This window comes from Phascolarctos cinereus, unplaced genomic scaffold (genome assembly GCF_003287225.1).
Source record: "Phascolarctos cinereus isolate Bilbo 61053 unplaced genomic scaffold, phaCin_HiC Scaffold_5;HRSCAF=322, whole genome shotgun sequence".
NCBI lineage: Eukaryota > Metazoa > Chordata > Mammalia > Diprotodontia > Phascolarctidae > Phascolarctos > Phascolarctos cinereus.
The window spans coordinates 7,686,680-7,710,970 of NW_027555958.1; the positions used below are offsets into that span (position 1 = coordinate 7,686,680).

The 24,291-nt window shown below is 46.8% G+C and overlaps 1 protein-coding gene across 1 annotated transcript in view; it reads right to left on the bottom strand.

Annotated features, from left to right (window-relative positions):
* Nucleotides 1–10,969: 10,969 nt before the first annotated feature.
* ASB18 (ankyrin repeat and SOCS box containing 18) overlaps nt 10,970–24,291 on the bottom strand; it is a 67,351-nt gene continuing 54,029 nt past the window's right edge. The window contains exons 4-6 of the mRNA XM_020974933.2: nt 23,391–23,895; nt 16,661–16,774; nt 10,970–12,899 (exon numbers count right to left, since the gene is read on the bottom strand). Coding sequence (XP_020830592.1) covers nt 12,714–12,899; nt 16,661–16,774; nt 23,391–23,895 — 805 coding nt within the window. The 3' untranslated portion in view covers nt 10,970–12,713. The remainder of the gene's footprint in view (nt 12,900–16,660; nt 16,775–23,390; nt 23,896–24,291) is intronic.

The following is a 24,291-nucleotide window of genomic DNA, read 5'->3' on the forward strand; positions in this document are numbered from 1 at the left end:
CAGTGCAAAGGAGACCTGAGCTCCTTGCCTCCTCAGGCTTGCAGAGGTCACTTATGCCCCAAGAAAACTGACAAAGTCCAAATCAAGCTCCCGTGGCCTACAGCCACTTCACTAAGCCTCAGCTGATCCACTTTCAAAATGGGGGGGAAGGTTCTTGTTAACAAGCAAGGTGTTCACTTCCTTATTAGAATCACCAGCCTCAGGAGGCAGAGGGTTTCTCCTCAGTAAAAGTCTTTATTTCCCCTTTTGAAATGTTTTGTCGATTGCTTTTCTTTAAAAAAAAAATCTTGAGTCGCTTCCTGATCAGTCAAAAAAAAAAAGAAGCATTTATTAAGTGCCTACTATGTACCAGGCTTTGTGTTAGGTGTTGAGTATACAAAGCCAAAAATGGATCAAGGGGGCATAGAACCCTCCATTATTACACATGAGTATGGTCAAATCAAACACATCAACTCTCTGGCCATCTCTGAAAATGTATATGTCACTACACACCCCTAGTTCACCCCCTCTTGCCTAAGAGGGCATAGGCTTTCTTCACCATTATTAGTCCTCCGAGATTATAATTGCCCCACTCTACTGGTCAGAAAGTTCCGATGCCTTTCGGCGTTTTCCTTTAGGAAACTGTGGCCATCATGCAAGTTATTCTCCTGGTTCTGCTTCTTCCATCTGCATCCTCATTAGAGAGCTTCCATCAAAAACTGGAAGGCCATTCCACAATGGTGAAAAAGGAATTCTTCACAAATCGGACTGGGTGGCCCCGGAAATCATTTCTTCCTCGGAGGCGTTGTGATACCTAATGGCTCCCATTCACCATCTACACCCCTGAGAAGGCAGCAGTGAAAAGAACCCCGGGTTGGAAGATGGAGGGCGTGGTCTACAATCCCAGTGACCTTGGGCCAGTCACTGCACCGCTCTTCCTGTTTGTTTAACTGTAGAGTGAGGGGATAGACTAGCTAGGTGGCTGAGTGGAGACAGGGCTGGACTTTCACTACGGAAGATCTGGGTTTGAATTCTTCAGACTCTTCCGAGCTATGCGATTCTGGGCAAGTCACTGAACCATCTGTCCGTCTGTTTCTTCATCTGTAAAATGGGGATAATAGTACTTGCCTCCCAGGGGTGTTGTGAGGATGAAAAGAGATCATATGTACAAAAGTCTTCATCACCTTCAAAGCACTATGGACATGTGAGCTATTTTTAAAATTCCTTTTAAAAATTGAATTAATGTTTAATAATTATAGGCACTGTGCCCCCCTTTCCCCTGCCCAGGCAGAAGTAGAGGAGGTTCGGGGGAACGCCCCCAGCAGCAAGGACGGCTGTCCTAAAAGTCATTTTCTTAAAGTAAAAAAGGACACCAGGGGTAGGCGGTGGTACCCCACCCCACACCAATTTTTATGACTTTACGTATATATCTATGCCCCCGGGGGGAGGGGCGCCTGGCATCGTCCTGGGGCGGGGGTGGGGGGAGGCAGACCCAAGACATCCTGCCTCATCAGCCACCACTTTATTAGGTCAGACACACATCGAGCTACGAGCACACGCCGCAGCATCGCCCTCTCCCCTCCTCTCCCCCCGGGCAGTCTGTGCGTCCATTTGGGTGGCCCCTGGCTGGTCCCCGCCCTCAGTTGTGGTCAGACTCTTCCTCTTGCAGCCAGGTGAAGAAGGCAGTGACAGACTTGGGGGCCACACTCTTACCCTGCTGCTCTCCCAGCCGTAGAAGGCCTCCTCTTTGAGCACGTCTTCATCATAGAGCACGTCGAAGAACACATAATAGGTTGACTGGCTGCTCCAGGGTGACCACGAGCGCCTGCAGTTCTTTCCTTCGCATATTTCTGTAGAAGCTTCGCTGGGGCCTTCAGCACGGCCGCATCCACCCGCAGGGGGACTGGAAAATGATGGCTGAATAGCAGGCGGCGGTCAGGAGTGCACGGAGCAGCGCAGCGTATTGGAAGCCACCTGCTGCTCGCTCAGGCTGGTTTGTGGAGGAGAAAGGACGCCTGTGACCGAGGCCGCCTCCCCTCCAGGCTTCCCGCCTCGGTCCCGGGTCCACTTCCCACCTCTAGCCCGTCATGGCTTCGCTGGTTGCTGGTGCTCTCCTGAAACAGCTTCTTCAGCGGCTGGCTTACTCCTCGGGGGTACAGCTCTCGCCGAACGGGGGGCTCGGACTCCTCTCCCAGTGTGCATTCCACTTTCTTGTGAGCTATTTAAAAAAAAATTAATATCATTACCTTTAAGGTCCCTTCCAACTCTATAACTGCACCAGATTAGCTCGGGGATGCAACCCTACAGGCTTCTCTCGGTTCGGCTCACCTGCGTAATTTTTCATTTTGTTTGCTCGTGGGATCCACCTTGTCTAGAGCCCACAAATAGCTCTCGGGCCCCCTCTGGGGCCCCCTCGTCCCAGCTAAAGGTGCTGAGAGTTCGCCTCCGCCGTTGGTTTGGGGAGAATGCAAGCACGCCCCCTGGAGGGCCCGGCTGGAACTCGCAGAGCTGTGCTCAGCCACAAGACGATCCCGACTTAGGGATGGAGCCAGTGAGTGGCCTTTCCACCTCCCCGGAAGTCCCCCAAGACCTGGGCGTTAGAGCGCCCCATACTGATAAACGCCCGGTTCTTGTCGCCAGCTGCATCCCTTCGTGTCAGAGGGTAAGCTGGGCTCTCATATTTTAATTAAAGATGCGTTTTGAATTCCATGTGGATTTCTGTCCCTCCCCTTCCTTTTTTAGGAGCAATATCCCCACTTGTAATGCGGCCCAATTAGCTCTTCTGCACATCCCGAAGCTGTTTCTCTTTAACTCATTTCAATCTAGTAAATATGCCTCCGCAGCTAGCTAATTTCTTAGGGCTCACTTCCACTGCCTCGTCATTTGCATATAGAATGTTTTGCTGGGCATTCAATTTACCCCCCACCCCATTTGCTGGGTCTCTCCTCAAGTGCCATGTCCTCTCTGGGCTAGCCAGGTTGGGCACCCTTTGATTCCTGTGCCCACCGTCCATGGGAAGAGTGGGATTGCTGACCTCGAGGGCAAAAGGAGGGGAGGAGGAGGAGCTTTGCAAATCTCAGAGAATGAGAAGGCCAGCCAAGGAAAGGGAACACCAGGGATCGTGGGCCTCTCATCAGGAGGGCAGTAGAAGACTTGGGGTAGGGGCGTGTGTTTCTACTGGACCCCAGGAAACCAAGTCAAGCAGCACCTTTCAGCCCTCTTCAGAAAAAGGATAAGAGCTTTAGAGTTGTTCTGGGTTGTCCAGAGCATGAAGTCTCATTTAACAGAAGGGGAAACTGAGGCCTAGGAAGTGAAGTGACTTGCCTAAGTTGATCATTTAGTTCAACTTCGGCATGCTGCAAATGAGGAAACTGAGGCTTAGATAGATGAAGGCATTCACCCAAGGCCACACAGGCCACACATGAGCAGAGACTGGATTCGAACCTGAGTCCACATTCCTCCATTCTGGCGAGCCTTCCACTGCATCTGCTCTGCTGGGCCTTGGGGGCTTGGTCCGCGTGCGCCCCTGGTGGCCCGGAGGGCTAGCTCTCAGAAATGCAAACATGGCCCCTGTACCCACGTGCACTCCAGAGGCCTGCTCCTTCCCGCGCCCCGGGGGCCAGCAGTGTCGGGCTGGCTTCCCAGCCCGGGTCAGGGGGGAGCACAGTCTCATTACCAGCGCCCGCGCCCGAGCTCTGCAATGCAGACATTACCGCGCAGTATTTTTCAATTAGAGCTGACGAATTCAATCAAAATTCCATAGATTAGGATGAAATGAGGCATGGGTCATTTACAGAGGAATTTAATTGCAGAGCCATTAGACAAACAGTATATTTGCCATTCGCCCATGATCCATCATTTTCGACGTCGAGGCAAGAGCCGCATCTTTTCCCCAACGCTGGCGCCGTTGCAGCCGCCTCCTCCCTGGCAGACCTGGCTCTAGCTGGGGCCCAGGCACTGGCCCAGGGACCAGCCTCACCCGCTCCCCGTGGCTCCAGGCTGCGAGTTGCAGCCCCTGCGGCCTGGAAATGTATTTGCCAGCCGCTGCGCTGGGGCTACTCTTGCGCCCGAGTGAGGGCTCGCCCAGCCCTTCCTCCTTGCGTGCCTCTTCTGTCTCCCTTCCTGCTTGGGTCCTTCTGGTTCCCAGCCCCGGCTCTTACCCCAACCACCAGCGCGATCTGAGGTGGTTGCTTCTTCTTCTTCTTCTTCTTCTTCTTCTTCTTCTTCTTCTTCTTCTTCTTCTTCTTCTTCTTCTTCTTCCAAATTCTCCTCTTTCTCCCCTCTCCCGGGGCATGTCACTCTTTCCCAGTGCCCCAAGGCTTCTCTCCCAGTAGTCAGAGTACCCAGATGTAAATACTGGCTCACCCGCTCACCCACCTGCTACCAAGTTGTTGGATTGCCTAGTGAAGTCCAGCCTGGTTACGTCTTTTCCCTACTTGTTTTTTTTTTTTTTTTTTTTAAGGGTAGGGTGTCAGGAAGCACCCCACAGGTTTCCCTGCCCCAAACGCTGAGGGCCAGCCAGCTTCCAAGAAGCGGCCTGGAGAGCTGGCAAGGAAGAAAGGATCAGAGAACCGGCTAGCCGAAGGCAGGACCGCCTGACCAGAGCTCCTCTGGGAGCTTGGAAGATTATGGCTTCGCCTAGTTACCCCGGACCTCAGCTGCTGAAGCCCTAAACTCGAACATCCTTCCGTTGGGGAATCTGGTGTCTGAGCTCCGATGTTTGGTGACGTCCTTCCCCTTCATATCTCCATGGCAGGAGTGAAAAGGAAGACTGGTCGCTCAGGGGTCAACTGGAATCCCTTTTCACTTTTTTTGGAGTGGACTAAAACAAAACAAAAATCCTTCCTAATTTTCCCCTCGTTGATTTCATGGGCAAGTGAAAATACCTATTTTGCAAGAACATTTTGTGAGAAAAAACCCAGGAGTTCTTGGATTCTGTCCTTCCCCCTCTTTGGTGCCATTTTTTCTCCACATGCGCAGATCAGGCCCCAGGAGGGGCCCGGGTAACGACCCCAGTATTTATCTTTTATGATTAATAAACACCACAATAAAGCCAGGCGCCCTTCCCGAAGCCAGGCGAGCTTCCCAAGGTGCTAGTCATGTCCTCCAGGAGAGTCGAGAGATGATAGCTTCATATTAACTGCCTTCCATAAAAGCAGGCTTGCCCAGAGATGTCGGGAAAACCAGAAACAATCCTCATTTCGCCCGATGAGTTTGTGCTGGGGCGCTGTGTTAGCAGCCTGAGTGATTTAATTGGAAGGAAACGTGAAAAATGTGTCATTTTTTTTTGAAGAATTTATGCTTCGCTTCCTAGAAATCTCATTGTGTTAACTAGGAGCCTACTGTGTTCTGTTTAGCAGCCTTAATTGCATTTTTATGTGTCTCTGTATTATGAGTTAATGTGACCTCCTGTCTTTAGCTGATAAAAAAAAAATTATCTTCACATCTGAATCCAGCTGAAGAGCAGAGACAGACACCCCGAAATAGAGAGATAACGCGACAGAGACAGAACGAGAGACAGATACAGAGACAGGGCGACAAAGACTGAGGGAGAGAGACAGAGACAGACAGACAAGACAGACATAAGCAGTTAGCTCCCCAGCGTTCCAGTAACTTTGTAACTTTGTTTCTTCCGAACAGGGGCCGCCACTATGTGGATGAGACCGAGATACTGCTTGCCTGCCTGCCTGCCTGCCTGCCCGCCTGCCCTGTGAGTAATCGCACCCCGAATTAAAGCCCAGCATTAAACCCAAAGACCGCATTCTCAATCATGTTTATCGCTTACAAATTACACCACAACGAAATCTTTTTTTTTTTTTGAGCAATTAAGCAAAGATGTAGGGTCGGCAGACGCAGCGGCCTCAGCAGCCCGCAGACGCCGGTTGGCCACCACCCTCCACTTGCCTCTTCCAGCTCCAAAGAAGGCTGGGCCAGGGGCACCAGAAGACAGAGCTCCATGGATCGGTTTTGCGAAAAAACGCGCTGAACGCACAGTTGCCAATTGGACTTCCAATACAGCATCACGTAAAACAGAGGCGGCTTAACACTGCATTCGTGTATAAACGCGCAGTCGATAAAATGTGCCTGATTAATACGAGGAAGGGCGTATGCTATCCCATAATCAATATTTGGATTACTGAATCTTTTCCGTGAGGCAATTGGCAGCGTTAGCAAGATACCACTCTTGCTTTGTTTGGGGCCTTCTCCCCAGTTCCCCCAACAATGGGAGTAAAAGACAAAAAACCCAATCCCTCACTCTCTTGTCTTCCTACCCACCTCTATCTTTCTTCCCCTTTGATTCTGGGTAAAACAAATGCTCATGCTAGACTGTGGGAAGACTGTTGGGCACATGGCGCCACCTGGAGGATATGGCTGGGATGAGTATGAATAATTCGACCATTTCTTTCAATGCCCAGAAATCCATTAAAAGATTGGGTTTGTCCAGGGTTGCTTTAAAAAACAAACAAACCAATCAGAAAAAAAGCTTGTCTTAGAGAGATCTTATCCATATTTTCAAGACAAATCCAATACTTTGTTACTGTCTCCAGGTGTTTTGGCACCACCTTGAAATAAATCTAGCAGAAAAGGCTAGCTAGTTTAAGAAAGGAGAGAGAGGTAGAGATTTTGAGTTGGGCAGAATCCTATCCATAGGTCCCTGGATAGCCCATCTCTTGAAAGTCACTCAGACCAGGGAATAAGGGTCCCTTGACAGATTAAGGAAGAGTAAATGTGCCTTGTTGCTACCTTCTATACTTGAACCGTTCCCTGAGAGCTCAGAGCTTCCCTTTGTAGCTGATGTATCACGACTCTTCTCTCTCTGTGTGCACAAAATGAGCAGGGCCCAGTATCACTGCAGGTCACCTTGCTTCCAGAAACTCTAATTTTCCTTCAAGCCATTCAGCTACATAAGGTTTCTTTACAAAATTTTTGCTGTACCCTGTTCATTAGACTTGTACCTGGGTGAGCTATTAGTGCTTTGGCCCAGATGATAACATCTGGTGTGCAGTGGTAGTGAGCTTCCCAGAGACCACAACTCCCTTGCTTCCTGCTTTCTTAGCCTTTGCCTGTATGGGACTAGGGTGGGGGCAGGCAGCCCAGAGGAAGGTAAAGTAATGGGGCTAAGAGACGGTGGAATTCAATGTAACCATCCATCCAAAGTCAGAAAAATTGTCTTATGCATGGGCTGACCCCTGCCCCTCAGTTACTTCCATCCTAGGAGAAAAAGTTTGTGAATTCAAGTTTAAAAGGCTGTTGTAATGGCTTGGAACACAGGAACAGGTACTGGGCTTAAGTTTATGAGTACCTCCTTGTGAGATCTCTGGATTCTGGGAGGTTTGATACTTAAAAAATTTTTTTTTGAAAAGTTTGATACATTTAACACAAACTAATGCTCCATAAATGCAGCTAAGGCTCCTCCCAGTCAGGTTAGAATTCCATGTTCTGCTGATAGTGAAATGACATTATGGTAGAATGGGACCTCAGAGATAATGGAGTCCAATTCTTTCCTTTTCTTGTTTTATTTTTTACCTCTCATTTTACAAAGAAGGAAAACGAGGCCCAGAGGAAGGAGAGGACTTGGTTAAGATCACAAAGCTAGGAAGTATCCAAGACAGAATTTGAACCCTAATCTTCTAATCACAGAATACATTGTTTTTACCAGTGCACTGCCCTCCCTCTCTGTGCAATATTACAGCCATCCTTTTAAGTCCAAAAATGAGTGAGAAATGTGGACATTACCATGCTCAACATGCAAGATAACTTTAGCTAAAGTATGTCTTGTTAAGTTGGGAGTGCTGTCAGCTTTGAATGTGAATGTGGCTCGTTTTCTAAGATTAGAACATTAGGGGACAGCCTGACTCAGTGCCGAGAGCCTTGGTTCTGGGGTCAGAGAACTCAGCCCCACTGCCTTGAGTCGTTTACCGCTCCTCTTTGGCTTCAGGTGTGAAGCCTCTGGTCACCTTCCATTTCTGTACAGAGGATGCAGTGATCCTTGGATTTCTGACTTTGTCATGGCTGCCTTATACCTTTTTCTCTGAATTAGTGAAAACATGGTTACATTTTGTATTAATAAAAGTAGGAGGAAAAAGTAGGGAGAAAGGAGGAAAAAATAATTCCCTGCTATCTTTCCTTCCCTAATTCATCTTCTGCTGCCCAGACAGAAAGGTTCTTTCCATCCTTTGGATCATCAGTTCCTTCCATTGTATTCCATTGTGTTCCATTCCATTCAAAAAGCCCCATTGCTTGTCAATCACCCTGAGTACAAAGACAAAAAAAGAAACAGTGTCTGCCCTCAAGGAGCTTATATTTGTGTCTATACATCTCTTATGCAATGGCCATGTCCATGTATGTATCATCATTATTGGTGGCCATGTACTTCCTCTGAACTGGATGGTAGGGACTTTGATTTCTCTTTGTATCTTCTCTGGTGGCCTGATCACACATAGTGGATGACTGATGTGTCCTGGGAGGAATAGAATTAGCAATATCCCATCTATGATGCTAACCATCTAATCTGTTTCCTCATTTGTAAAATGAGATGGTTGTATTGGATGACCCTCCTTTAGAATGCTAAATCTATGAAATTCAAGCTATTCAATACTGTCAATTTATGTGATGTGCTATGAGTGGTAGGTCCAGGACAGTAGTGAGGGAGGGCGTGTGTCTCCAGCCATTCTGTCAAACATGGCAGAGCCAACCCCATGTTTTGTGAACCTGGTAATCATGGTAGGATGGCTGGAAAGGATGGACACAGCTTTTTTCCTTTTCAATCAGTCTTACTATTGACCAGAACCTTGAAATAGAAATAGATTGACTAGTAAGGCACAAATAGCAAGAAAGGAGATGGTCAACTGGCCAGTTTCAATTTGCTAAGTCGTATAATAATGAACAACTAACAATGATATAGTGTCTGAACAAAGAGGGCAAAGCCCTCCGCACATATTGTCTCACTTGATCCTCAAGACAACCCTTCAATGACCTAGAGGCTGTTATTATCTCTATTCTACAGATAAGGAAACTGAGGCAAACCAGCTTCAAGTAACTTGCCCAGGGTCACACAGCTAGTAAGTGTCTAAAGCAGGATTTGTTCTTCCTGACTGCCAGTCCCATACTCTTAGCCGTTGTGAGGTGGCGTCCTTTCCTGACCGTTTTCATTTTGTGGAGCTGGCTCCAGGTGAAGCAGGAAGCTCTTCCTTCAACGACCTCTTGCTGTTCCCCTTCCTCACCTTTGCATTGCCTCCTATAGTGCTTTTGTTATTAAGTGAGGAGTCTTCAGGGACTGGAGGGGAAAAATCTGATCTGAAAGAATTAGGTACTTAATACTTTACCTTCCTGGGAATTGATTCATAGGATCATCTAGTTTGAGCTGGAAGGAACCTCAGAGGTCATTAAGCCCATTCCCCTTCATTTTACAGATGAAGAGACTAAAGCCCAGAGGGATTTTAAGGAGCGTGTAGCTAATGGTGGAACTAGAGGTAGTGGCTGGGCAACATTTTTTGTGTAAGGGACCTTTACTGGGAATGGTGCATGTAGCTGCACTGATAGGTAAGGCCAGTCCTGGCTTTAGGTTTGGAAGAGTTTCGAGACTGTAGCAATATAAAGCTACGTCATCATGTTCAGGAAAATGTGTTTGGAGTGTTCAGGCTGTGCAGTCCTCTGGTTTCAAAGACACTTGTGTTTGACACGCTGAGTCACCTTTTAGAGAGTTGGGATTCCTCTGTTCTGGTGCTTTTTGAGTTGGACAAGTTGGGTGTGAGGACCAGTTGGGGGATTTTCTGGCAGTTACACCCAAAGCAGTCCTGCATGGCCAGAAAATGAGCATTCCCAAGAGGAAGGACCCATGGCCTTAGGTATTTGGCTTAACCTACCATCTGTTCCCTGAACTTGCTTCTGTGGATTCCTACAAGCTCTTACATGCTTGAAATTCACTTTCTACCCCCCTCCACCTCTTTGGCAGCTAGGCTGATCAAACATTGGACCTAGAGTCAGGAAGAGCTGAGTTCAAATCCTGCCTCAGACACTTAGTAGCAGTAGACTGAGCAAATCACCCGTTGTCTGCTTCAGTTTCCTCATTTATAAAATGGGGGTGATAATAGCACCTGCCTCCCAGGGCTGCTGTAAGGATCACGTGAAATAATATTTATAAAAAGTTTCCAAACTTTAAATTACCATATCAATGTGAGCTGTAACTCTCAGGACCCTCCATTTCCTTCCAGGTTTAGCTGAAGTTCCACCCCTTAGTGAAGTTCTCCACGATTCTCTCTCCCCCGTCAATGCACTCTGCTATGTCTAGCTGGCAAGGACCTTGGAGGTCAGCTAGTCCAAGGCCTCATTCTACAGGGCAGAAAACAAGGCCCAGAGGGAGAAAGTGATGCCCAAGGCCACAAGATTAGTGAGTAACAGGGGCAGGATCTGCACTCATTTCCTCTGGTTCCCAATGGGGCTCTTTGCTCTGCTCCTGCTGCAGTAGAATTTTGGTTCATTTCGGGCTCTGTGTCCCCAGGGCTTAGAATTGTGCCTGGCGCCGAGTAGGGCTTAATAAACTCGTAGTTGAATTGACTTGAGTTAGATTGCCTCACTGCCATTCAAAGTAAAGCTGTCATTCCTCCGCAACAGTCATCTATAGCTCCCCCAGTCTTTTGCCCAGGTGGCCTCCCTGAGGTCTTCAGCTTCCCTCACATTGTTGATCTGTTTGTACATTGTCTCCCTGGTAGACTGTAAGCTCCCTGAAGGCAGGGGCTTCATTTGTCTTTGTATCCCCCAGTGCCTCAGCTTTGGAGGGAGTTAAGCTATGAGATGTAGCACAGAGCGTGGCACGTAGAGGAAACAGTAAATATCTGCTTCCTTTCTTCCTTTCCTGCTCAAAGAACGTCCCCTTTGCCTCTGGAATCAAATACAAACTCTCCACACTGGTTTCCTTTTCCCTTTAAAGACATTCCCACATTCTTCTCACTATCTGACTCCCTGTAAAAGAAGCGCAAGATCTCACAGACACAGCAATATGGCTTACATTTAATGAAAAGAAAAACAAATTTGCTTTGACCGGGTGACTGCATCCCTGCCGAACTGGCCAGTGGTTCTTCCCTGAACTCAGCATTTGACATCTAGCCTCCATGGCTTTGCACAGACTGTCTCTATGCCTAGAATGCACTTCCTCTTCCCCCCTCCAATCCTCAAAAAACCTAACTTCCTTCAATTCATCCATAGGCATTTATTAGGCACCTCCTATGTGTCAGGCACTGGTCAAGGTTCTAGGGTTATGCATACAAAACATGAGGCTCTGCCCTCTAGCAACTCCAGAAAGCTCCTTGAGCAAGAACTTTGGGTTGGATTCTCTTCCCACCTCCTCCACAACCAACAGATTGCCTGACTCCTCAATGGAATGGATTGAGCACTACGCTTGAAGTAGTGAGGACCCGTGCTTGAATTCCCTACTACCTCTATGACCGGGCAGATCATTCTGCCTCAGTGGACCTCACTTTCCTGTTCAGAAGGGGGTCGGACTAAGGTGTCTTCCAGCTCCCACACTTTGATCCTATCACATAGTAGGTAATAGGTATGGGTCTTGGGATTTCTTTGGCACAGGGAATTCCCTCCTTTTACCAATACAAGTAGGCACATACCCCCAGACACAATCAATTGTTTTAGGGCCTCTTGGTACCCTCATGGAGTAAGTATTTATTAAACGCTTGTTGAATTGAAGTGGATTCAGGTTCTCCCTCCATTTTTGGCTAAGCATTGGCCAGAGTCCAGTGTTAGTGGGACGGCTGGGCTATTTGGCCTCCTTTATCTGGGGCCCCTTTCAGCCTTTTTCTATAATCTGTATCTTAGATAAACAAGCACAGACCAGAGGGACTCATCAAGATGTGAAAAAAGGGCAAAAGTGATGAAATTGTGGCTAAGGAGAGTTCCAGGTGCCTGGTTGGAGGAGGAAAGGGTAGGACTGGAAGGCAGGAGGTCTGGCTCCAACACTGAATTAGTGTATCTGTGGGTCTCAGTTTCCTCTTCTGTAAAGTGGCCAAAGTAAATAGCATTGACCTCATAGGGTGGCTGTGAGAATCACAGGCAATAATGTACATACCATACTCTCTTAACCTCAGAGGGCCATGTAAATGTCAGAGATTATTATTGTTCAGAACTCTAGGGAAGGGCCAGGATTTCATGGATCATTTCAGCTTCAAAGGTAGATTCAGAGTCTGATGAAGGCAGCCCGACAATTTCAAGTCTGAGCCCTGGAAGCCAAACTTTGTCCCTTATTATCAGCTCCCTCACCCTTTTTTTTCAATGGGAGCCTTCCCCGCCCCAAGTGTATGTGTAGAAGCCATCTTGTATAGACCTAGGTAACTACACATTGTCGGCCCTTATTAGAATATAAGCTCCTTGAGGCTAGGGACTGTTTTCTTTGCATCCTAAGAGCTCAGCCCAGGGCCTAGTATATAGTGACAATAACAACAACAGATTGTTGTTGATGGATCGATTGCTTTTGTCTTCCTCATGGAAATGCCCATCTCTAGCCAGGCTAGGATGCTCTGGGTAGTGACAGTCTTAATAAATTGGGGGGGGTTGACTTATTCTCGGCTATCAGACCATCTTGAAGCTCCTGACCATTCCAGGGCTGTGGTGCCTGATGGGCTGTGCCCCTCAGGGGCTGTTGACCATGGGAAAACAAGAGCTTGGAAATGAAGGTGATTAACAGTGGACTCCTCAGCCTCAGCGGCCCCGATCCCTCTGACCGTTCACAGCAACAAGCCCTCTGGCTCCAGCAGGAGGTAATGCTGCAGAGGGTCTGGCACAGGCAGCCGGGGAATGCAGGACCAGCACCTGCTGCCAAGGCGCTTGCGGATGACACAGCGGCACAGATGTTGCAGACACCTCGGGGTGTGAGATAGCATGAAGAGAGACTGGTAAAAAGGCTGATACATCTGCAAAGCAGAGAAGAGTCACGGGTCAGGGGACGTTTATGTTCTGCTCCGAGAGGGAGGTTTCTAAGCTATAGTCACATGATCTTCAGGACTATGTTTCTCATATTGGCTCCAGAGCTCCTCATCCCCTCCTCATCTGCCTCCCCACCCTGGAGATGCCTCTGCTCTGATTGGGAGACCCAGACACAGGTGCCATTTCCTATGGGGTTCCAGCCTTGCTCACTTCACTCTTAACTCACCTCTCTTTCCAGATTTCCTCTCTACCTCATTGGCAGCAGCCTTACCCCTGTCCCTTTTCCAGCCCCACTCCCCTTTCTGTGTTGTCTTCCCTCAGTAGACTTAAGCTCCTTAAGGGCAAAGACTCTTACTTGCCTGTGCTCCAGTGTTTCGCACAATGTCTGGAGCACAGCAAGTACTTAATAAGGCTTTATTTATCTAAAGTGTGTATGGTATTCCTTAACCAAAAGAAACATGCTATTTTATACATGCCTCCCTCTACAGAAATAGCATATGTGATGTTCAAAAATAAATTGGAATCATAAAAATTTTCAAGATAGGACTCAAACCTCAGCCTGTAGACTCCTAGTCCAGAGGGCTTTCAAAACACTTGCTGCCTTAGAGTTCCCTGCAAGGCCCCCCCCAAAAAAAATCCTTTATGGTGATATTGATGAAAGGCAGCATGGCATATTTGATAGAGGATTGACCTTAGAATCATAGAGACCTGGGTGTAAGTCCTGCTTCTAACACCTGGTTTTTTTTTTAATAATTAATTAATTTATTTCCATTTTCAACATTCATTTCCATAAGATTTTAAGTTCTGAATTTTCTCCCCATCCTCTCCTCCCCCCTCCCCAAGAAGGCATGCAATCTGATATAAACTCCACTTATACACTGATATTAAACATATTTTCGCATTAGTCATGTTGTAAAGAAGAATTAGAACTAATAGGAGGAACCACGAGAATGAAGCAATAAAACAAAACAACAAAGGAATAGGGGAGCAAATAGTATGTTTCCATCTGCATTTAGACTCCATAGTTCTTTCTCTGGATGTGGATGGTATTTCCCATCATGAGTCTTTTGGGGTTATCTTAGATCCTTTCATTGCTGAGAAGAGCCAAGTCTATCAAGGTCAGTCATCAAACAATGTGGCTGTTATTGTGAATAATGATCTCCTGCTTCTGCTCATTTCACTTTGCATCAGTTCATGTAAGTCTTTCCAGGATTTTCTGAAGTCTGCCTGCTCATCATTTCTTATAGCACTATAGCATTCCATTATATTCATAAACCAAAACTTGTTCAGCCATCCCCCAATTGATGGGCATCCTTTTAATTTCCAATTATTTGCCATCACAGAAAGAGCTGCTATAAATATTTTTTACATGTGGGTCCTTTTCCAATTTTTATGATCTCTTTGGGATACAGACCTAGAAGTGGTATTGCTGGGTCAAAGGGTATGCACAATATTATAGCCCTTTGGGCATAGTTCCAAATTGAGCTTCAGAATGGTTGGATCAGTTCACAACTTCACCAACAATGCATTAGTGTTCCAATTTTCCCACATCTTCTCCAACATTTAGCATTTCCTGTTTTGTCATGTTAGCTAATCTGATAGATGTGATGTGGTACCTCAGAGTCATTTTGATTTGCATGTCTCTAATCAATAATGATTTAGAGCATTTTTATATTATTATATTTAGCTTTAATTTCTTCCTCTGAAAACTGCCTATTCATATTCTCTGACCATTTGTCAATTGGGGAATGACTTGTATTCTTATAAATTTGACTCAGTTCTCTATATATTTTAGGAATGAAGCCTTTATTAGAGACACTGGCTGTAAAAATTGTTTCCCAGCTTTCTGCTTCCCCTTAATCTTGATTGCATTGACTTTGTGCAAAACCTTTTTTAATTTAATGTAATCAAAGTCACCCATTTCACATTCTGTCACCTGTTTTTGAGGTGGAAGTTTAGGGGTCAATTACCTGGCTTCATTTAGCTCTGATACCTTTATCAGATGAAACCATATCTTGGTTAGCCAGAAGTGAGAATAATGTGTGAACAAGTCTTGGGCACTTCCTTTGAACCAATCAATAAATCAAAGACATTTGAATTAAATGCAATAGAAAGCCTGTTCGGATTTATTAGAGTATGCATTACATATTTTCTGGTTGTGTGACCCTAGGCAAATCATTTATCTTCCTAGTGACCCAGACATCCCTTTAAGACTATAAGATACAAAGGAGGTGCTGACCTTCACTGGTAGTAGGAGTTTCCTCACCTGGGAAGTTTTCTATACCAATGAGAATAGTGATATTGACATAATGTTGAAAATAGTATTTGGATTTCTCAGAAAACCTGGGTGTAAATCTTAGCTCCAATACTGACTAGCTGTGTTGCCCTAGACAAATCATTTATCCTCCTTGACCGTTATCTGTAAAATGAGGATCACCAAATTTTAGAGTTAGGAAGGACTTTGTTGGCCATGTAATCCTATTCTGAGCTGAAAAAAAAAAAGGATTTTACATACTTGTTAAATGGTCATCTAGCCTCGAACTGAAAATTTCTAAAGAGGGTGGACCCATTACTCACTGAGGCAGCCTGTGACAGTTTGGGACAGCTATGACCAATGGTACTTTATCCTCATATCAAGTCTAACATGCTTCTTTGTGGATTTGGCTCTAATGCTCTGGGTATTTTTAAAAATTTTTAAATTTTTATTTTTTTAGGCAATTGGGGTTAAGTGACTTGCCCAGGGTCACACAGCTAGTAAGTGTCAAGTGTTTGGTCTGAGGCCAGATTTAAACTCAGATCCTCCTGACTTCAGGGCCCATGCTTGATCCACTGTGCCACCTAGCTGCCTGCTCTGGGCATTTTCTTCCAGGGCCAAGGTGAACACATCTCATCTCCTTCATGACAGTCATGTAGATATCTGAAGATAGTTGACTTGTTCCCCTGACTTCTCCAGGATAAACAATCCCAGTTCCCAACCATTGTTCATACAGCATCAAGGTCCTTCCTCATCCAGGTTGCCCTCCTCTGGACATCCCCCAGCTCCTTCATGATCTTCCTAAACTGGGGTGCCCAGAAATGAACACAGCAAATAGAATAATACCTGTGTGATTTACTCCAGTTCCTATAGGAATTCCAATGCATTCCATAATTTTGTAGATGAAGAAACTGAGGGCCAGAGAGAATGAAGGTAACAATAGCATCTATTTCCTAGGGCTGCTATGAGGATCAAATGAGATGCTCTACGTAAAGCCCTTTGCAAAGTACTTTGCAAATACTATGTAAAATTTAGTTGTTGTAGTAGTAGTAGTAGTAGTAGTAGTAGTAGTAGTAGTAGTAGTAGTGGTGGTGGTGGTAGTAGTAGTAATAGTAGTAGTAGTAGTAGTAGTAGTAGTAGTAGTAGTAATGGTGGTGGTGGTGGTGGTGGTAGTAGTAGTAATAGTAGTACTACTACTAGTAGTAGTAGTAGTGGTAGTAGTAGTAGTAGTAGTAATCATATTAGTACTTGTTGTTGTTAATCTCCTGGATACATACTCTTTGAGGAGAAGCCAGGAGAGAAGTTCTAGATAAAAATAAGACTATCTTTCAGTTCTTTCCCCCTGACCTCTAAAAGATAGTTGGTTCTAAGTTTACTCTGATAGAATTGATCCACCAAATTCCAATTTAGCCTCAGGGGAAAAGAATTTCCTGAGGAATTTTTTTGACCTCAGAAGGGAATACCTGGGGGGTGGGAAGGAAACCTCTTTCTTACCTGAAACACTTCCTCAGGAATTACTTCTCTCCATTTTTCAGAGACCCGGAGCTTTGAGTAGGAGTTAAAAAGGATCCCAATGATTTCTGGGGTGGATGCACAAGACTTCAGGACCTGGTTTTTGGAAGAATTCAAGAATATGACTTGGCTATTTTGTGGAGATATCTTTGGGGTGAGCTGGGAGGGGGAGTGTTCAGTGGAAAGGAAGGACAGAGATCCTTCATAACAAAGTCTGTCTTGCTATTCTGAAGGAAAATATGGAGGTATGTGCAACAGGTAAGAGTAAACTTCACTGGCTTCCACACTGGTTAGATAGTTAACCTCAAAGAGCAGCCCTTACTGGTTCTAGGTCAGGTTAGCAGGAGGTCTCCAGTGGAGTGCCCCAGGGATCTGTGCTTTCTGACATTTTTTAACCATGACTTGGATGAAAGCATCCAAAAACATGTTTACCAAATTGGCAAGGGACACAAAGCTGGGAGGGAGAGCTAACACATTGGATGTTGGGGTAGGGTCCAAAAAACCTTGGAAAATTGGAGATCATTAAGTTAAATCAGAAATGAAATTAAATAAGGGTGAATGTAACCTCTTGGAGAGGCAGTGATACATAAGAGATGGAATAGAGCTCTGGCCTTGGAGTCAGTAGGAACTGAATTCAAATCTGGCCTCAGACACTTGGCACTAGCTGTGTGACCATGACAAGTCATTTAACCCTGATTGCCTCACCAAAAAGAAAAAAAAAGATTCATTCATAATAGATGGAAAGATGACTCTAGAGCTGGGAAGACCTGGCTTCAAGTCCAGGCTGGGACATATATTAATTGTTTGATTCTGGGCAAGTGTTTTGACCTGTCAGTACCCTCAGGCAACTTTCTAGATTATAAATTGCAGTGAAGGGTCTGATCTTTTTTTTTTTTTTTGTACAGGGCATTACCTTACCATGAGCTCTCACAGCTCAGGTAAATTGCAGGTTGGGTAAAAGGAAACGGGAAAGTCTTAGGTTAAAACCCCAAACTTTACAAGTACAATATGGGGGAAGCATGGTTAGGAAATAGTCTGAAAAAGATCAGGGAGTCTTAGTGGACCGCAAGCTCAATATGAGCCAAAAGCGTGACATGGCAATGTGCGTGTGAGCTGTGGGGAGGGAACTAGTGGAATTTTAAGCTGCATGAAGAGAGGCAGAAGTCACCTCCAAACATGGAGAGGTGGTTGTGGTTATGTAGGTGTTTCACTCATGCCCAACTCTCTGTGACCCCATTTGGGGTTTTCTTGGCAAAGATACTGAAATGGTTTGCCATTTCCTTCTCCAGCTCATTTTACAGATGAGGAAACTGAGGCAAATAGAGTTAAGTGACTGCCCTGGGTCACACAGCTAGCAAGTGTCTGAGGACAGATTTGACCTCAGGGAGAGGAATCTTCCTGACTCCAGGGCTGCTGTGCTCTGCACTATGGTGCCACCTAGTGGCCAAAAGGAGGTGCTGGTCCTACTTGGCACATTTGGGGTCTGGGTGCCATGTTTTCAGGACATTGATGAGCAAGAGAATGTCCAGAAGAGGGCAAAAAGGATGGTAAAAGGCCTTACATTTTGTTCATATGGCCTTTAGTAATGGAACTGGGAATGACAATCGTGGAGAAGAGAAGACTTCAGGGAAACCTAGTTCCTCTCTCCACGTGTTTGGAGGGCTGTGTGTTAGCTTGGTTCTCCTTGACCCCAGTGAGTGAAACTAGGAGTGCTGGCTGCAAGCTGCAAAGAGGTAAATTTAGGCTAAGTGTCAGGGAGAGCTTCCCAATGAGGAGAGCTGGCCCAGCTGGTGATGATGCCCCCTTTCTGGAGACTTCCAAGAAGAGGCTGGATGGCCATTTTTGTCAGGGTGTTGTGTGTATGTCTGGGGGCAGGACTGTCGGTGGGAAGAGAGGCCACTGAGCTCCCTTCCACCTCAAAGATTCTATGAAATGGAAAGTAACTGGTCACTCCCACCCATTTCCACCCGCAAATGCAGCTGCCATCCACAGTGCTCAGGAGGAACCTGATGGTGTGCTGGGAGCTGAGGAGGACTCTGTGACCGCTGATGGCCCAGATAGTCACATGGAGGGAAGGAGAGAGCTATTGGCTGGAGGGAGGAAGTGGCTGTGGCTCTGGACTCAGTTTTCCAAAATCTCTGAAAGGACTCACAGCCCCCCTGCATTTTTCTCCTGGTTTGGTGTGGAGAAGCAAGGTCTTTGCACCCCCGTTTGGTTCTTCACTTTGGAGCCAAACAGAAAAAGGATAATCCATCTTTTCTATGACACATGATGGGAGGGGGGAGAGAGAGAGAGAAAGAAAGAGAGAGAGAGAGAGAGAGAGAGAGAGAGAGAGAGAGAGAGAGAGAGAGAGAGAGAGAAAGGAGAGACTGATTTATACTTAGAAGGGACCATAATCAAATTGAACCACATCATTTTACAGATGATGAAACAGGTCCAGAGGGGCTGTCACTTGGCCAAGGTCATGCAGATAATCAGTGACAGAGGCAGAATTCACATCCAGCTCCTGGAGTCATAGAATTAGAATCGAAGGAACCTTAGAAATCATCTTGTCCAATCACCTTGTTTTACAGATGAGGAAACTGAGGAGCACAGAGGTGAAGTGACTTTCCCAAGGACACACAATCGTTAAGATCATAGATCTACAACTGGCAGGGACCTTAGATTTTATCTGGTCCAATCCCTTCATTTTACAAGTGAGGAAATGGGCCCAGAAAGGTGAGACTTTTATTTGCCTAGTGTCACACAGGTCATAAAAATCAAAGCCAGGATTTGAACCCAGGTTCTTTGCCCCCAAATCCGCTTCTTTTTGCACTATGCTATGCTATTGAAGGAGCACAAGTGCTTTCGGAACCCTCTGCGTTTGGGCCCCATGGGACAAAGCTCCAGTCACCCTACCCTAGTTATTGGTGTTACAATTTGTCTGGTATTCCAGTTGGCTTTAACCTCTCAGGCACTGTTCCTCGATAAGGGGACATCTTTAGGGCCCCCAGAGGCTCTCCACCCACTGACTCAGTAAAAAGCTGAACGTCTCTCAAAGCCCTCACATAAGAGAAGGAGCATCACCTCCTTCTCTTCCCTGCCCTTCTCCCTCCCCCACCCCATGGTTGCCTTCCTCAGTGACAAGAAATCCATGGAGAGTAGAAGCCCTCCCTCCTTTCCCCTCCCTGGGTCTGTAGACTGTGACCGAGTCTTATTGTCTGTATTCAAGAATTCATTTTCTGTCTCTTCTCTGTTCCACCTCTCTGGGACTTTCTGGTCCCCTGCCCCCTCCCATCCCCAGTCTGAAGCATCTCCCCCACCCTGGCTTTTCTAGGCAGCTGACTGGCTGCCTTCATTGCTTTCATGCCAACACAGTCTAAACCTTTCTGCTGCTGCCTCTCCCTCCTCCTCCTTCTTTCTCTCTCTCCTCCTCCTCTCCCTTCTCCTCCTCTTCCTCTCCCTCTTCTGCTTCCTTCTCACTGTCTGCTGGGGAGCTGAGCTGCTGTGGCCACATTCTCCTGACATGCTGATGTCATTAGTACTCACACACACTCTCCCCAGCTAATGAGGCGGCAGAAGGAAAATGGAGGGGGGAAATCACCCAGGCACATTGCTTTAGATGTAGATGGAGGGATCAAATGATAACAAGGAAATCAGGGCTAAGGCATTCATGAGTTCCCCAGCTCCCTCTCCAAGGGAGGGCAAAGCACAGTCCTTGGACTGGCAGCCTGTTCTTAACCACTCTAGCCCTTGCCTATTTTTGGGTACTGCTTCTGCAGAGCCATAACCAGGGTAGGGTAACTGGAGCTTTGCCTCAGGGTGCCAAAATTTGTAGGGAGCTAATAACACTTGTGTTCCTTTAGCAGTCAGAAACAACCAAGCCCAGAACCTAATTAGGAAGATTTTTCAAAAATTCATCAACTCCACGAGCTCCCAGTGAACCTCTACCAAGGCAGATTGGCTCCTTGCCTTCCAGTTATAGAAATCTCTGAGGAGAGCTGCTCGAGCCACTGAGACAGTGGCTAAGCGCTTACCCACCAGGGTCACTCGGTCAGTATGTGTCAGAGATGGGATTTGAACTCCTATCTCTGGGACCCTAGGTCAGCTCTCTATACATGGCCTCTCATGTGGAATAATGTATACAATAGGAAGCACCTGGGATGGTGCTCTTCCTCCCCACAGCAGCTGAGCTTCCCCGCACCCCCCTCCCCCACCAGTGTCAGTCTATTTCTGCATCAGGGTCTGGATGCCTCAGCACTCCCTCTTTTGGCACAAGGTGCTGCTTCCCACTGGGTCTGGGGTCTTGCCTCACCCTAAGCTCAGCTGGCCTTAAAAAGTTGGTCTGAGCCCACCTGTCACGTTCTCCTGCCCTGGGCAGCAGAATGACCAGCTCTAACTCTGGCTGACCTAATTCCATCCCACCAGAGAACCTTTTGAAATGCAAATCAAGCAGTGAAACACGGCCTTGTGGATCATACTGTCCTCGGACTTGGAAGGGACTTCAGAGGCCAACCCCCTTCATCTTGCAGTGAAGAGACCGAGCCCACAGCAGGGAAAGCCTTGACAGAACTTACAAGGTGGAAGGTAACTGGCAGGATAGGACCAGCATCCTTCCCACTCCATGCTCCTTCTCTAAAATATGTGTCATTTTCAGGGTCCAGAGATGAACTGGGGATATGGAAGCCACATAGCATGTAAAGAACCCTGTACTTAGGGTCTCACCTCTGATATTCACTAGCTGTGTGACTCTGTGCCTTAGCTGCCTCATTTGTAAAACAGGAGCAGTAATCACACCTACCTCACAGGGTTATTGTGAGGCTCAGAGGAGAGAATATGCATAAGACACGATGTATATGGGTAAATGCCAGTCACGATGATTCCTTTTTTTCTTTTGGCTAGGCAATGGGGTTAAGTAACTTGCCCAGGGTCACACAGGTAGTGCATGTTATGTGTCTGAGGCTGGATTTGAACTCAGGTCCTCCTGACTCCAGGGCTTGTTCTCTATCCACTGCACCACCTAGCTGCCCCATGATGATTGTTAATGAGAGTCCCAAGATGTGGGTTTTAGGCCTGACTCTATGTCTCTGTGACCTGAGGTATGTTGCTTAGATTCTGTCTGGATTTGAGTTTCATTCAAAAACTGAGAGCCACATTAGATCATTGTTTCAAGGCTCTTCCCTCCCTTGGCATTGTCTACATTCTCATGAGCCTGTGATGAAACCTTCATCTTGGACAAAGATGGGGCCAGACTGGATGGAAGAGACTCCACAGTCTTTTTAGCAAAATCAAAATCCCATGAGCTTCCTGTGTGACTTTAGGACAGCCATATGTCCTCTCTGGGCCTCACTTTTTCCATCTTAAAAATGACAGAGTTAAGCCAGGTGGTCTCCATGGTCTCTTTGAGCTCTAACTTTCTATGGTTGGACAAGAATTCAATTAATTAAGCATCCAGCAGATTCCTAGAATTGATGTGCTCTCATAGCGAGGGTGCATGACCATAAAGTCAACTCTTCCCGAAGCAGGGGGTCTTAACTTGAGGTCCACATACTCATTTGAAAATATTCTAATAACCATATTTCAGTATGATTGGTTAGCCCTGGACTGGGAATGATCAGAGTCACAGAGGCAGCGAAGCCTGGCGTGGCCTACTCACCTATTTCTGGGCGAGTGACAGAGCTTGGCCTCCTGCCACCTGAGCCCACAAGCCACCCTGTCTGCTGTTTCCTATTTTCCTGCCTTTGTCTGAGAGCCGCAAACCCACAATCTGCCATGTAGTGTCTGGGAAACCTTTGGCCTCAGGAATTCTGAGCACCAGTGAATGAGCCTCGACTCTATTTAAAGTATGGCTATTGGCCTTGGGCAGCATGTTCACTGTGCACTTTGATTGTCCATGGAGCCACCTTTGTGGGGTGGGGAGGCTCTGTTCAGCTGCTGGGTTAGCTGAGCCTTGGGTGATGACCCCCTCTCTGGGGAAATCCTTTCACTCACTCCACCCATGACCAAGCCAAAGCTGGTGCTGCTTTTGGTTACCAGCGAATTATTTTGCGTTGGTGGCTGTGGGGCCAAGCCTGAGGCCAGCAGGCACTGTGTGCTACCTGTCATGGTCTCCATAAGGCATAGGGCCCTACTGCAGGGCTGGACTAGACTCCAGAGGCTATTTTGTCCAACCCTTTCATTTTACATATGGAGAAACTGAAGCCCAGAGATGTTAAGTGACTTGACCAGGGTCAGGTGGCTCATAAGAGTCTGAGGCAGGACTTGAACTCAGGTCTTCCTTACTCCAAGTCCTGCACTTTATCTCTCACTGCTCGTAATATCCCTAGCACCTGCCTCACAGGGCTGTGGTGAGGATTATACAAAATATCGAGAAGCCATTTCTTCCCTCCTTATGCTTGCAGAGAGATATTCCTTCCTTATTCCTTATATTTTCTCTTATTGCAGTCCAAGATCAATCACAGTAGATGGCTTTTAGGGCCCTTTCTGCCCCTGAATTCATGCCTACTCATTGAACGAACATTTAAAATCAGGTGTTCTATATGGAGCACCCTGTGTTTCCTCCTCTGTAAAATGAAGGGGTTGAAGTAGATGCTGCCCTCTAAGGCTGTTTCCCATTCTGAATCTGATTAATTCACTCAATGCTTTTGATTTGGATTAGGCTTGAAGTCTGTAACCCCCTCAGATCCTTTTTAGACAAATGGCTGGCAAACCCAGCCAGCTCTTCACACCGTACCTTCTCAAAAGCCCCTGGCCAAATCCTCTGGGAGCCATGATTGAGGAGCATTTGTACGGTCTGGTGGGGTCTGCACTCCCTCTTGAAGGAGGCACTCTGCAGAACACAGGCCATGGGGGAGGTGCCATTGTAGTCAAAAACGTTCACCTTGGCTCGGTTCTGGAGCAGCAGCTGGACCAGGGAGTGGCTGGCATTCTTGCAGGCCTTGTGGAGGGGACTCTTCTCTTCCTCATCGGTGGCGTTGGCATCTGCACCATGGCTCAGCAGCAGGCAGCACACCTCCAAGTAGGGCTCCTGGCCATGGGGCTCCTGGGCTTGGCCACAAGCCACGCTGAGGGGTGTCTCTTCATGTCTGTTCCTAGTGTCCACACTGGCCCCATGTTGTAAGTAAAGGAGAGTATGATCCACAAGGCCGTGTTTCGCTGCAATGTGAAGGGGGCTTTCCTGGCCCTCGCTGCTCACTTGGTTTACCTGGGCACCATGCTTCACCAGCATCTGGGCACATCTGTCAAAGAAGGACAGAAACAAGGATAGAGGACCAATACTGGCTGGCCCCTTAGCTATCCCATGCCTGAGGCAGGCATCTGGAACAAGAGAGATCCAGTTATTATGTTTGATAACCCCCAGGGGAATATAAGCTCCCTGAGGGCAAGGACAGTTTCATTTTTGTCTTTGCCTCCCTACTACCTAACACAATGCTTGGTCCATAGTAGCCCCACATATTATTAATCCTTATGACAAAATCCTGCTGTAACAGTTATCTTATAAAGGATATAAGATACTCTCCCCATCCCTCCATACCAGCATTACGTATGAGCCCCCCAAATCCTAAAGAACCCACACTTTGTGTTGATATATAAGCAGATAATATAGATGTAGTAATGACAGTAGAAACAGCAGC